This window comes from Brienomyrus brachyistius, chromosome 7, assembly GCF_023856365.1.
Source record: "Brienomyrus brachyistius isolate T26 chromosome 7, BBRACH_0.4, whole genome shotgun sequence".
Classification (NCBI taxonomy): Eukaryota; Metazoa; Chordata; class Actinopteri; order Osteoglossiformes; family Mormyridae; genus Brienomyrus; species Brienomyrus brachyistius.
Genome location: NC_064539.1, coordinates 4,190,753 through 4,204,582, shown reverse-complemented (window position 1 = coordinate 4,204,582; position 13,830 = coordinate 4,190,753). Strand labels below are relative to the sequence as shown.

The 13,830-nt window shown below is 43.0% G+C and overlaps 1 protein-coding gene across 1 annotated transcript; it reads left to right on the top strand.

Annotated features, from left to right (window-relative positions):
• Positions 1–2,728: 2,728 nt before the first annotated feature.
• On the top strand, positions 2,729–13,766 carry lmnb1 (lamin B1). The gene is made up of 11 exons (XM_049021126.1): positions 2,729–3,493; positions 8,806–8,962; positions 9,290–9,415; positions 10,287–10,457; positions 11,089–11,214; positions 11,409–11,629; positions 12,030–12,255; positions 12,424–12,528; positions 12,624–12,743; positions 12,844–12,954; positions 13,258–13,766. The coding sequence occupies exons 1-11, from the start codon at positions 3,132–3,134 to the stop codon at positions 13,297–13,299; spliced, it is 1,767 nt and encodes a 588-aa protein (XP_048877083.1). The 5' UTR covers positions 2,729–3,131; the 3' UTR covers positions 13,300–13,766.
• Positions 13,767–13,830: the final 64 nt, after the last annotated feature.

The window sequence follows — 13,830 nt, the reverse complement described above, 5'->3', positions numbered from 1 at the left end:
GATGAACCATATTTACATTTTATTCATTTAGCAGAAACTTTTACCCAAAGTGTCATTTTCAGACAGTCTCTGGAGTGATTGGGGGTTAAGGGCCTCGCTCAGGGGCCCAGCAATGAAATCACTCTGCTGACCCTGGGATATGACCTAGTCAGCTTCTGATCACAAATACAGCATTGCAACCCACTGAACCACATACTGTCACCATATTTCCTCAGAACTTTGCAATAAAGACATTTTTTGGCAGGAGACAGATATACTAATGCCTGGAGAAAACCAGTATGAACTGGTCTTTTTCCAGAATCTTGAATCATATAGGACTGGAGCTATTTATGAACCATTAACCCCGGAAGTGTGAGGTGACAGCTTGGTGCTTCATTGGCACAGATATTCTGTAATCACTTATCCTATTCAGGGTCGCGGGGGTCCAGAGGCTATCCTGGAGGCTACTGGTGCAAGGCAGGGAACAGCCCAGGATGGGGGAGCCAACTCAAACACCATTCACTCACACATGCACACCTACGGGCAATTTAATTCAAACTTAGATCCCATAGGTGTGAGGGCACAGTGCCAACCACTGCGCCACCCCATTAAGTATATATGTGTGTGTTTATATACAATCTTCCCATTTTAAAACTGACCAGAGGACAGAAATGTCACATTCATCTAATTCAAATACCCACAATATCACCCCAGACATGTCCAGAAAGTCTCGGTAATTAAACAGAATGGATATAAACCAAAGACATTTTATCCATGTGATAATGAGCTTTTAAAATATTTTTATTTCATTCCCATATGTTTACATTTATTACAGGTCATATATATTTTAAGACTATAATTTGGGGAGCACTGTGGGCTCGCACAATCAGGATTTGGTGGGGGTTAATTCCCATCCAGTGATTTTATTACCCAAATTGCATGCTTTTCCTGTGTTTGTCTGCATTTCCTAATGCAGTTCCTAAATTGCCCTTCATGTGTGCTCTGGCATCCTGTCCAGGGTGTCCTCAGTACTTCCCAGCATCCACACTCTGAAGCAGTACGGCATAAGCTGTTCTAGAAGATGGATGGATGGATGGAAATACAAACAGATAATTCATCAATGAAACAAATCCTGAGTAAAACATCGAGTCAATTAAGTAGCAAATATTGCATTTTAAATACAAAGTTCTTCGGACATTTATTCACTTCCTCACCTCTGCAAAACTGTGGTAATTTGCTCATTAACATTTAATCAAGTGATTTCATAGCTACTGGTTAACTCCAGGACATTAAAATCTCTGTTGAATTTAGGTCCCACAAGTGCACACACCTCTCACTTCGATGAATATTATGTATTCATTTGTGAGTGACACAGATAGAAACTTTTATTCAGCATAATTAAAACTCAGCGAAGTGTTTCTGCCATGGCTCCATGTGTGTGAAGTTTGCATGTTCTCCTTATGTTGTTGTGGGGTTTTCTCCCCGAACTCCAGTTTCCCTCCACAGTCTAAAAACATGCTGAGCCTAATTAGAGATAACAAATTGTGAGTGTGCCCTGTAATGGGCTGATGCCCCATCCTGCATTGTTCTCTGACTTGTGTCTGTAGCCTCTGGGACAGGCTCTGGCCACCATGGCCCTGAATAGGACAAATGGTTTCTGGAAATGGATGGTTAGAACTTGTGATCCAAGCTCAGGTCTCATCACAGTAATGTCAAACTTAATCCTTCCCAACACACCAAGTTTGCCATCTTGGTATCGGCAAAACAAAAGGATTTATGTTTTCTTGATCCACGTTTAGTAAATAGGCCTATTTTAAAGTTTAAGTTTAAACTTTTTTTGTGATTTATTAGACGAATTCAAAACAAATTTTATAACAGCAGGAAACGTAGGCTTACTACGTTTACCAGGTTCTGGGGGATACATTGTTTTTTTTATAAATATTCCTTCCCCTTAATTAATATGAAAATGCCTGGAGTCAAACTGATCTCTCCGTAGCTTGAAGAGCACATTCTGCCGCAGACTGATCTCCCAAATGCGATTCTGCGCGTTTCAGATGCATTCTTACCCACTGACTCTTCTAAAGGCACTTTTGTTTCAAACGGACTTTGAACATGTGCCATTTATACAACGGCCATTCGCAGCGCATCTGAAACAGCGGTACAAATATCTGCACAGTTAATCTATCTTTAAACACAGTTCTCTTTACATGTTTATTGCCTACTTTTCCTTGCGTTATTCTTTGTGGTATTTCTACTTAGATTATCCTTTGTTATATTTACTCCTTCTGTGTGGAAGCGCATTGCATTCATAAAGCAATAGATACCATAGAAAAATAGATACCATATCTCGCAATTATGATTTACTATCTCGTAATAACGAGATCATGATCACAATCTCGTTCTTACGAGATATTAAGTCATAACCATTAGATAAGGGATCTATTTTTTTCTTTTATGGAGTCAATGCGTTTCCATACTTCTGTGTAACTGGACATAAAATTTCCCCTCACAGGGATCAGTAAAGTTCTATATTTTATTAAATGCAAGATGGAAAAATAAGGAGGACATTAGCCGTTCAAATCAACATCCCGGGAAAAAAAATCACAGCCTTTGACAAACCGCACGTGTGACGGGGGCTTCGCCGCAGCGCGTTCCCCCTATTTTGAATTTTGTCCTGAGCCTCAAGGATGCGGCCCGGCGCGGTCTGTCATTGGTCAGTGGCGGCGCGTCGCCGTTACGCTGAGCGAGCGGCCATGTTAGTCAAGCCCTTTCTTTCATTCGGTTGGAAGACAAAGTGATAGACGCTTTCATGAGCTTTACGGTTTTTTTTCTTTCCTCCTCTCCCCCTTAGTTTTTTTCTTAGCATTTTAACTGGCTTGTGTCTGTTTAAATTAGCGGTGTGTTTTTGGAAAAAGGCGCCTTTTCCCCCTACTTAGCACCGGTGTAGCTAAATCTCCAATTTACGACGAAGTAGGTTAGCTGAATAGATATTTTTTTAAGCAGACCTCTCTGTTAGCTTATGTTATTCTCGTCTTAATTCGTTACAGAAAGAAACAATATTTTTGCAGAAGATTCAGTGTGGAATTTAAATAGGCCTTTTCCCAGGAAAAAAATATTGGCCTAGATAATTTGCTACTGCATTTTTTATTACAATGGCGACCGCAACTTCGACCCCGGCCGGGCAAAGAATAAGCACCCGCTCCACCGTTAGCACCCCTCTTAGCCCCACTAGGATATCCCGGCTGCAGGAGAAGGAAGAGCTGAGCAACCTGAACGACCGCCTGGCCGTCTACATCGACAAAGTGCGCAGCTTGGAGTCGGAGAACAGCGTGCTTCACCTGCAGATAACCGAGAAGGAAGAAGTGCGGAGCCGGGAGTTGTCTGGTTTGAAATCACTGTACGAGACGGAGCTAGCCGACACTAGGAGGTCGCTGGACGACACCGCCAAGGAACGAGCGCGGCTGCAGATCGAGCTTGGGAAGCTCAGGACCGAGCACGAGCAGCTGCTGCACAAGTAAGTTGCAATGCTGGACCGCTTAATGTTTTGCTGAATGAGTTCGTCCCAGCGGTTTATTGTAAGTTATATATGTATAAGTCTTTCAGAGTAATATAGTCTTTAACACTGCCGACGCGAGGGTTTAAAACGTAGTATTTTCAGTTACTTGGTGTTTGTTTTTCCTAAATTGGTGTGTGAATTTTTAAATAACCAGATATTGTTGGTTAATGAATACTTAAACAGTGTAATTCTGAAGATCATTCTGGGTTTGTTTTCAGGTTTATTCTGCCGTAAGCTGGTTTAAAGACGACTCGGGTCGGTTTTCCCGTTCTCCAAGTGCCACACCTTTTAGATAGTGAAGGGGAGGAGCGCCTACCTTAATTCATTTGCTTTCAGTGGAGTTATGCAACACTGAGCGTATTTTTTTACCCACATTGCATTGCAAATGTAGGAGTATATTTGGCCGTGTTATTGATTCGTGGCCACGAATTTTAAGTTTCCTATCTAGGCATGATATGGTTCCATTTGCTTTGAACACGTGCTTTTATTTTAAGTGTTTTCTTTTATTCTAAATTACTGTTTTGTTGTTGTTGCCGACATAAGAGTCGGTTTTCTGCATATTTGGAAAGTCTTGAATAACGATATATCGTAGTATTTTTGAGGATATACGTTTAAGAATAAAATGCAAGTTATAGAATTGAAAGTGTAATGGAATTGACTCGTAATATGAATCTGGTCATTCAGTACGAATTCGGTGACTCCTTTAAATCTTTTCCTCCCCATCCCCATACATTTAAGATAAGCTTTTGGTCTTAAAGTGGCTTTGTAAATAAAATCTTCACATTTTTCATACTCTTCTGTGTTTGTGAACCGTTTTCGCCCTCTGCTTTGATAACCCAGCATTCAGCTTGTTCGAATTCCATTTCTTTTGTGCTTATATGGCTTATTGCAATCGCCCATGTGCTTACATTTAAACTTCCTTTATGTTCTGTCAATCTCATTTATTGCTTCTAGAAATACGTTATATATTCTGCATTCCTGCTCCCATAAGAAAAGTCTTTTATATTACAGCTAAATAACAAATTAGCTGGTCTGTTCTTAGCGTCTAATGGCATCTAATTTGAGGTATTTTCGTCTTATTTTACAGAAAACATGTATGTGTAGTTATTGCCTGTATGAACTTCTGCTCGTGACTTGCTGACTGCAACTGAACTCCTTGACAATACAAGACTACATTCTAAGTAAAAAGTAGTGGGTCTGGCTGGAGCAGGTCGGTTGTGAAATGGCTCTATTTTTAGATGCTAGAATTGCACCCAGCACTAAAAATACAGGCTGTCAGAAGTAGCTGTATTGATGGTGCTTGTTAAATCTTAATGGCTGTGTACTGCCATACAAAGACAAAATACCATAATATACATCCATTCATCCAACCATTTTCCAAAATGCTTATCCTTCTGGGTCGCGGGAGTCAGGAGCCTATCTCAGAAGCTATGAGCACGAGGCAGCCTTAATATACATAAGATACACATTTTATTAAAATCGAATTATGATTAAAATTGAGTCTTAGGCTTTGTTTTCCCTCTTGACAAAATATCTTGGCACAGTTTTGAAGAAAATACTTTAATTTACCTAGCTACGGGGCAGATAGTCAAAGAACTTTGAAGCCTTTTCTCCCAATTTCAGTGTAGTTGCTGTGTTTCACCTGTGTAGGGCAGTGTAGTGTTTATAGAGGAAACGGACAGGCTAGTATTGTGGTGGAGGACAGACTTGGTGCAAAGAAATCTCATCTTCAATAGCTCAGCCAGGAAATACCAGAGGACCATGATTTATGTCTAGGCGAGTGGGACACTGAGGTCATAATGGACTTCATTGGATACCAATAGGGTGGAAAGCTCCCCAAACTAGATGAATGTGGCTAGCCATATATCGGTATTCTCTCTCATATCATGTTCCCAGTTGTGGGTAAGGTCTTTACTTTTACCAGAGTAAGCTTGCGAGGCGAGTACATCCTTACACAGCTGTGTTTCTCCCCTGTTTGTCTGTGTCACTTGTCATCCTACAAACCTAAAATGTTTTTAGAATAAGAAAGCATTTGTGAAATGTTATGGTGACTCCACATGTAACATCTGCTTCTACACGCAAGAGAAAGCGCTCGTGTTTGTGGTAGCTTGTGAATTCATATGCTTTCCAGAAACAACGTTGCTGTTAACCAGTAACACTGGCTGAATGAGACCTTGTGAACAGCCATTTGACTGACAGAAGCAGCAAGTACGGTTGTTACACCTGTCTGTAAATTAATATATGGCAGATTTTTTTTTTTGTGGGGTGGAGGCTACGCGTACCACTGAACTGTGCTATCGCCTTATGAGTTCCTTTGGAATATACTGTAGTTTTTTATTTTTTTAATTTAAGAAAGCATTTCCAAGTTGAACTGCAACGCATTTATTTGTCAAGAAATGCTAAATTCTCACACAAATTGTTTTTTTATTGAAATATAGCTGCATGGCTTGAATCACATTGGCTGCTTGTTATTGTCTCTGAAACGCCAGTTTAATCATATTCACTCAGCCCAACAGAATGTGTTTCAGAGGCTTGCTGTCAACTGTAAGCATTGTCACGCAGCATAAGTCTCCTCTGCTCGTTATACCTCAGGGAAGGGAATGCATGCTTGTTTGTTGAGATATTTTACATGCACATATGCAAACAGTTAACTATAACAAGCATTTATGAATGAGAAGCTTGTAGATGTGCAGCTTTTAGTGACTGGAGTGTAGAACTTAGCTCTCTTTCTTCCTTCCCCTTTTCTTAGTGTAAGTCCTCTTAAGACCTTGTTTGACAACCTGGGAGGTGTTCTTAGAACTGGAGAACTGGACAGTTGGCTTGCATGGTCAGATGTTGTAGGCTAAAGTTGGCTTTGTGGCATAAAGAGATTTTGATTCCTGGTTTGAGTGATTGAGCAGCTGTGTGATGTTGGTGGATGTCAACCTCCTCCCCAAGCCATATGTCCAGTCTGATCCTTGAACAAAATGCCCTTTTGTGTTCTCATAACATTCCATTTAAACACACTGTTGTATAGTTAAAATCTTAAACTCAGATTTTTTTTCCCCAACAAGTATTGATTTTTTTTTTTTTTTTTGAAGATTTATTTAAAAAAATGAGCTTCATAAACTGGGGAACTCCTCTGGCCTCACCTCCACCTTAACATCAGTGTAATTGGAGGCAGTGTGTTGCTCAGCAGGTTCTGATGCCGTGCATGTGATTGGAAGCCTGCCAGTTCCAGCAGAGTGGTTTCACCGTTGGGTTCTGAGCAATATCCTTCACCCCCAATTGCTCCAAGGATTGTCTGATCCTGCTTTCTCAAAGTATGCCACTTTGCGTAAAATTGTTTACCAAGTAAATTGTAAATCTAGTTATCTTTCAGGTTACAGTTTTTGCCAAGCAGAATAGTTTCTGTCCAGCCGTCAATTAAATCCAACCCAAATGACTCGATGCAGCCTGTGAAGTATTTCAGTTAATTTTGCCAAAGCATGACAAGAATGTGTTCTGTTATGTGTCTTACAGCCGTGTTTGGGTGCAAACCATGTGGATTCTTGAGGTATTTCTTCCATTCCTGTACTGCCTTTGCCCTGTTAAACTCCTCCCACCCATGTTTGTAGGCTAGGGAGTTCTCACCCATCCCCGTCCTCAAAGTATCGGCACACAGAGTTACTACTTTCAGGCAGACATTATATCTGAGGGGTAGTACGTAGATGATGATCATTATGCTAATAAGCATTATAACTGTGACTGTGGTGAATCCCAGAGTGAAGCCATTGACAAGATCAGAGATTTGTACAAAACCACAAATTCCTCCGAAGGATGTGGACTGACAGGCAGGAAATGAATCTGCATTACTTTAAGGCACATTCTTCCCTCCAAAACATGTCATGGTCTTGATTATCAATATCGCTGAATATTTTGCTGGCAGCATCTTTCTGGTGTCAGTCTACAATAATTTAATTTGGAAGACTTGCTTGACCATTGAATTATATTTTTTCCCCACAATCTGCTACTCCTGAATGTTCGAGCCTGGTTCCATAACCAGAATCGTGCATTATTGCATTCTGTTTAATTAAGTTTACATTTATTTAGCAGACAAGTTTATCCAAACAAAGCATTGTCAGCCAATTCCTGGAGCAATTGGGTGTTAAGGGTCTGGGGTGGTGACATTCTGAACACAGGCTCAGCATCCTGACCTGCTGAGTCACTAACTGCCTCATTATGTTTGTGTGTCACTGTATTGTCAACTTCATAGTTAGCCACGTAATTTTTTTTTTTTTCGCACTGTAATGTTCAGAGAACTTAAATTAGGCTGCTGTTTAAATTTACCTGGCTAATGCATACTAGTGCATTTTTATGTTTAATGTATATTTTGCATTATATGGTACCTTGTCATTTTTAAGTAGTATTAAAAATTTTTGATCCCCATCTACTCCTTTGGAGGAGGATTGACAAGAAGGAGCTGCAGTGTAACCAAATTTCCTGTTGGTGTTTTTCTCCTCTTGGCTCACAGTGGAGGCCATTGTGTGTGGGGAATATTTAAAAAAAAAAAAAAAAAAAAAAAAAAAAAGAAATGTAGGCACCTTGGACGACCTCCTAATTTCAAGTTTATATTTTAAAAAGTGTTAAGCAGTGTTAAATCTATCCATTGAAACTTTAGAAACATTGCAATGAAAATCATATGATTTAAAAATAATCAAAAGCAATGAGTATTCCAGCTGATGGATGGAATTTATGTTTTTTTTTCATTTTGCTGAAAAATAAATTGGTGGTTTTATGTTATGTGTAGTACAATTGATAGGTTTGTACATTTTTTGTGTTGGTGTGAATGTCTATCAATACATATTTCCGTAAATCTAACACTAAATTTGAAGGTTTTTTTTGCTACATCATTCAGGATAGGGTACGTTAATGGTCCTGCTGATCATATCAGCTGGGACGAGTGTGTTGTTCTCTTGCCATAGTTCGTTTATTGGGCCACATTGTTTCCTGCTGTGGTAATTTGTTTTCATCTTGGTGGTGGTCAGTGATGCTTTGAGTGTTTTTATAGCTAATAGGGACAGCTTATTCTGTTCATCTCCAGATTGTAGCTTTGTGTTTGAAAAGTCAATGAGAATGAATAATTGAACTGAACTGCAAGCACTTTTGTTGATGTCTTAAATGGATTCATACCATCAGGCAACTGATGAGGATTCCTTTACCCCTATAAAACTTAAGGTATTTGGGTTTCTTGTTCCTTACTTCCATTGAACCTCTCCATCATTTTATATCGAACTGTTCTGTATGTACAGCTATGCCAAAAGGGATGCTGACCTGGCCAACTCCCAGGCCCGGCTGAAGGAGATGGAGGCCACACTCAACTCCAAGGAGGCCGTCCTGGCCACCGTAATGTCTGAGAAGAAGGCCCTGGAGAACAGCCTGGCCGAAGCCCAAGAGCAGCTCCTTGAGGTAGGCGCTCTGCTCATACATCCAGTGTTTTTCTTTTCAACTATTTTACTATGGGTTTAACTTCATTTAAGATCATTTTCCTAATTTTATTTGAAAAATATATTTTTTGTCCAGTAGAGGGTGCTGTGGCGAGTAGTTTATTTTGCAGGCCCTTCTTGGAAAAGTGAGCAGGGTTCACAAAAAATGCTACAGAAGTGTTAACATGAGCACATTCCACTTAGATTATCGGGTGACTTTAATATATGTCTCTTCCTTAACCTCATCATCAGAAGGTAGGCAGTTGCAGGTCCTGTCCCTGGTGTTGATCACATATCTGTATTTACATAGCTGGATGCCAGCCTGGCCTCGACCAAGAAGCAGCTGGGTGAGGAGACGCTGCTGCGAGTGGACCTGGAGAACCGCTGCCAGAGCCTGACAGAGGAGCTGGAATTCCGCAAGAATATGTTTGAGGAGGTAAGACCTACACATTTTATGTTAATGTAACACTGGGCAGAGTCCGTCCCTGCAAAAACTGTAACATTGCCAAAAACAAAGGTCTTCCATCCTCAAATACAAGAAGGTTTTGTTATGGGCATTGCTCATGATTTTTTGCACTAATGGGAAATCCCAGAAGAAACTCAGTCGTCAGGATGAGGGTTTCCCTTTGACTGCTGAGTGACTTATGTCTGAACTACAGGGAGGATATGTTATTGCCACTTACTTTACCCTGATGTGTTTATGGGGCAAGATGTGGGGAGTGCAGCCTCAGATAAGGAATCTGTATGGTGACTGGCTCGCAGTCCACACTTCAGTCATAGCATTCATTAGCTTGCTGCTAGTGGGGTATGAGTAATCTGTTTCCAGTCGGAGAGCAATGTGTGATCATACGTGATGGAAACGCAGCGTATAGCACTCTTAGTGAATGTCCTGCTCCTGGTGCTTATTGGCTTCCGGGCCATTGTGGGCGATGTTGATGTTTAGTTTGATTCATCTCGCATCCTTTTAGGTACCTGATAGTGCTTGCATCCCTATGCCCCGAGAGGCCGTAGCTGTCAGACTGTAATTTGATATCACATGACTGGCTGTCAGTATGGCCTTCTTACTCCTTGCAGCTTGGAAGCAGAGTCATGTGATACTTCACTAGGGATAGATTGATCCCACCATGTACATGATGATCATTGGGCAGATACGAGGGGAATGTGTTGCTTGCTGATCGAAAACAGATCCGGTCTCCCATAATGCCCACTGAAGTACAGGCCAATTCCCAAGCGACCGGGCCCTGTTGTGAGTGTGGGCAGATTATTACTGCTTTTGCTATAATGACATCCCCATGTCCCCATGACAGGAGATCAAGGACACACGGCGGCGGCACGAGACCCGTCTGGTGGAGGTGGACTCAGGAAGGCAGATGGAGTACGAGTTCAAGCTGGCGCAGGCCCTGACCGATATGCGGCAGCAGCATGATGAGCAGGTGAAGCTCTACAAGGAGGAGATGGAGCAGACCTACCAGGCCAAGGTGAGGCCCACAACACGCTCAATACATCCAGATGTTTTGCCACCCACAGGAGGTGGCCGGAACCACAGGGTAAAACAGAGACGGGCACGTCCAGCAAACCTGCAAAATCTGTTTGAGAGTTCATTTTAATATACCTTCTGGTGTTCAATAGCTGCAGAGGGATCTGTTGTCATCAAACTTTTTATGGAGTAGCATTTTTGGAAAATGCTGGTCTTTTGTGCAAGCTTCATTGAGGTAAACAGGTACAAGATCTGTCATAAGCAATCAGGCCAATGCACGATGGATTGAGTGGAACAGTAATGACTTGCATAGCCTCTACAATGTTCCTTTCGTAAAGGGAAATGTGTGTATCGTTCAGATTGGGGGCTTCATGCATTTTAGTCTAAGGAGCTTGCATGTAAACATCGCTCGTCCTGCCTATTCAGTTTCACAAGGTTTGTACATTTGCAGCTTGGTAGCGGAGAACATCTCGACTGTCGCATCCTGAAATGTGACTGATTTCCTGTTTCGTGGTTTGCTGAAGTCGTCGGCCTGCTCTTGCCATGCCCAGTTCCTCATTTTGATCGTCCATCACCAGAGTGCACGGTGATGCATCATCTGTGCTGACGGCACCCTAACTTGCAATTTTCAGCTGGAGAATACACGACTGTCATCTGAGATGAGCAGCTCTTCGGCCAGCCTGGCCCGGGAGGAGCTGAAGGAGTCTCGCCTGAGAGTGGAGAGCCTTGCTGCCCAGCTGGCCAGCTTGCAGAAGGAGGTGAGGGCTCTTCTAGATCTGGCCTGTCACCAGGAGTGCCTAAATTTGCACTTCTGTTTCTCTGTGCAAGTGCAGGATTTTGCAGTAGTGTTTTGTGATATTTTAATGCAGCTGGTTGTCAAGAATTGCTACCCTGTAAAGAGCTAGGGTCAGGTTCCAGGGCCCATAGATTCACAACCTCCCCATACCTGCAGGCTCGTGGCTGGCAGGACCGTATTAACGAGCTGGAGACGGCGTTGATTCAAGAGAGGGATGCAGGTCGGCGCACCCTGGCCGAGAAGGAGCGCGAGATTGCGGAGATCCGTGCCAAAATGCAACGGCAGCTGGACGAGTATGAGGAGCTGCTGGATGTCAAGCTGGCACTGGACATGGAGATCAACGCTTATAGGAAGCTGCTGGAGGGCGAGGAGGAGAGGTGATGTGGACGTGCGCTGGCACCCGGACCCCCTTGCTGCCAAGCCCAGAACCATCAGTCTCTTACTTCCCTCGATGTCTCTAAAAGCAGGGGTAGCACAGGGCAGCAGGTAGTGCAGACGTGCTGGTGCAAGTTCCAGGCAGGGCCTACAGCAAGGTACTTAACCAGAAGTGATTAACCATCAAGGGATGGGAATGGTAACTAGACTGAGTGCTTATTCCTGGGCGCCAAAGATCTGAGGGACCGTCCGGTGTGGAGAAAGTAAACAGTACTTGGTTGAGTAACTGTTTGATTGTGTCCAAATACTGCATCCTATATGTATAGTAATCCTATATGTATAATTGCAGCAGCCTTGTTTGTGTGCGGCTCACTGCTAACACCCACCCCCCTCCCCCCCCAGGCTGAAGCTATCCCCCAGCCCCTCGTCCCGCGTCACCGTGTCCCGCGCCTCCTCCAGTCGCAGTGTGCGCACCACACGGGGGAAGCGCAAGCGTGTGGATGTGGAGGAGTCGGAGGCGAGCAGCAGCGTCAGCATCGCTCATTCCGCCTCTGCCACAGGGAGCGTTTGCATCGATGAGCTGGACGTGGATGGGAAGTTCATCCGACTGCACAACACCTCCGAGGAGGTGAGCACCAAACATGCTAAGCTGAAACAGGTTTTTGTTTTGCTCCTTTCTGCACACCCACCTCCACAGATGCAGTTGATTAATGTCCTTATCGCTGTCACTGGTCTTGCCCAGTACTTTGGAACATGAGTGATTTATCCTCAGTGTTTTCTGCCGCCTTCCTTGCAGGACCAGCCAATGGTAGGTTATGAGTTAACCAGAACCATTGGAGATACCTCAGCTACCTACAAGTTCACTCCTAAATACCTCCTGAGAGCGGGACAGAAAGTCACGGTATGTCACCTTTTGAAAGGGCCAATTGGCGACACATGTTGGCGTCTCTATCCTGTGTAGTGGAGGCATTTGTCTTATCCTCCATGTCTTATCAGATCTGGGCCTCTAATGCTGGTGTAAGCTCCAGCCCCCCCACTGACCTCATCTGGAAGAACCAGACCTCCTGGGGCACCGGCCAGGACATTCGGGTGTTTCTGAAGAACCCCCAAGGCGAGGTATGGTTTGGCTCCGCACCGCCGCCGGAGAGCTGTAGGCGTGGTTGGGCGCCTGCTCCCCGTTGTTTGGTTATAGCCTTGTTATCCCCTCCCTTCACAGGAAGTGGCCTTCAGGACCACTATTTTCAAGACTGCAATACCGGAGGAACAAGATGATGAGGAAGATGAAGGTGAAGTTGAGGTTATTGAGGAGGATCTCTTTCACCAGCAGGTGAGTAATTCAGGGTCCACATACTCTCTCCCCCTCCATATCGGAGATGTGGAGTAAAGAAGCCTTACCTCAGTGGGACAGTGGAATAAGGTCAAAAGTGTAATATGTGAAATTCATTTTTCAGATACTTTGAGTTTGCATGATGCATGCACGGGAAATTACATCAGCTATTGACTTAACATTTTTCACCCGTGTTTTAACCCCGAGTCTTTCTGAAATTTAGCTGGGAATCTGCAGGATTGCTGGCACATCACTGACCGGTTTGTGGGTGATCATCTGACCAGGGTCTCTGTTCCTTTCCAGGGAGACCCCCGTGCTACCAAGAGAGGCTGCGTCGTCATGTGAGCCAGCAGCCGCTGCTCCTCTCATCCGGGCCCGCTTTCAGTTGCCAGCCCAAATGGAGCAGAACTAATCTTTTTCTACCGTTTTAGTTCATATTATCAAACGTGTGTGAATCTTTTACTGCAGATTGTAAACCATTTTGATACATTTATTTTTGTGAAATCAGAACACTCATGACTTGTTTTGTATGAACCAAATCTTGTTTTTAATGGAGGACTTTTTTGTAGGGTTAGGTGATGAAACTGACAGGTCTTTAAAAGCAGGGCAGCTTGCAGAATTTTCCTCCAGGTGCTGTGACTTTTTTTTTTTTTTTTTCTTTAAACAACTTCTACTTTTTTAAATAGTATTTTAAAGCCTTTATAGAAAGTGATTTTTTCCATTAAATGTAGTAGTTTAGATGGGGAGGACGTTGCATATGTTGGAATGTAGATTATGCTTTTATGTAAACAAGATTAAAGTTTGGAATCATGTTTGAGCCTGTATTTCCTTTTTAAAAAAAACACGTAAGTGATACTGCTTTTATTAGGTAGGGGG

Bases quoted from the DNA above. Each gene is read 5' to 3' on its own strand.
- lmnb1 (XM_049021126.1), top strand. From the start codon at position 3,132: ATGGCGACCGCAACTTCGACCCCGGCCGGGCAAAGAATAAGCACCCGC. The intron at 3,494-8,805 runs GTAAGTTGCAAT...CTGTATGTACAG, and splicing joins CACGAGCAGCTGCTGCACAA to CTATGCCAAAAGGGATGCTG. The intron at 12,744-12,843 runs GTATGGTTTGGC...CTCCCTTCACAG, and splicing joins TGAAGAACCCCCAAGGCGAG to GAAGTGGCCTTCAGGACCAC.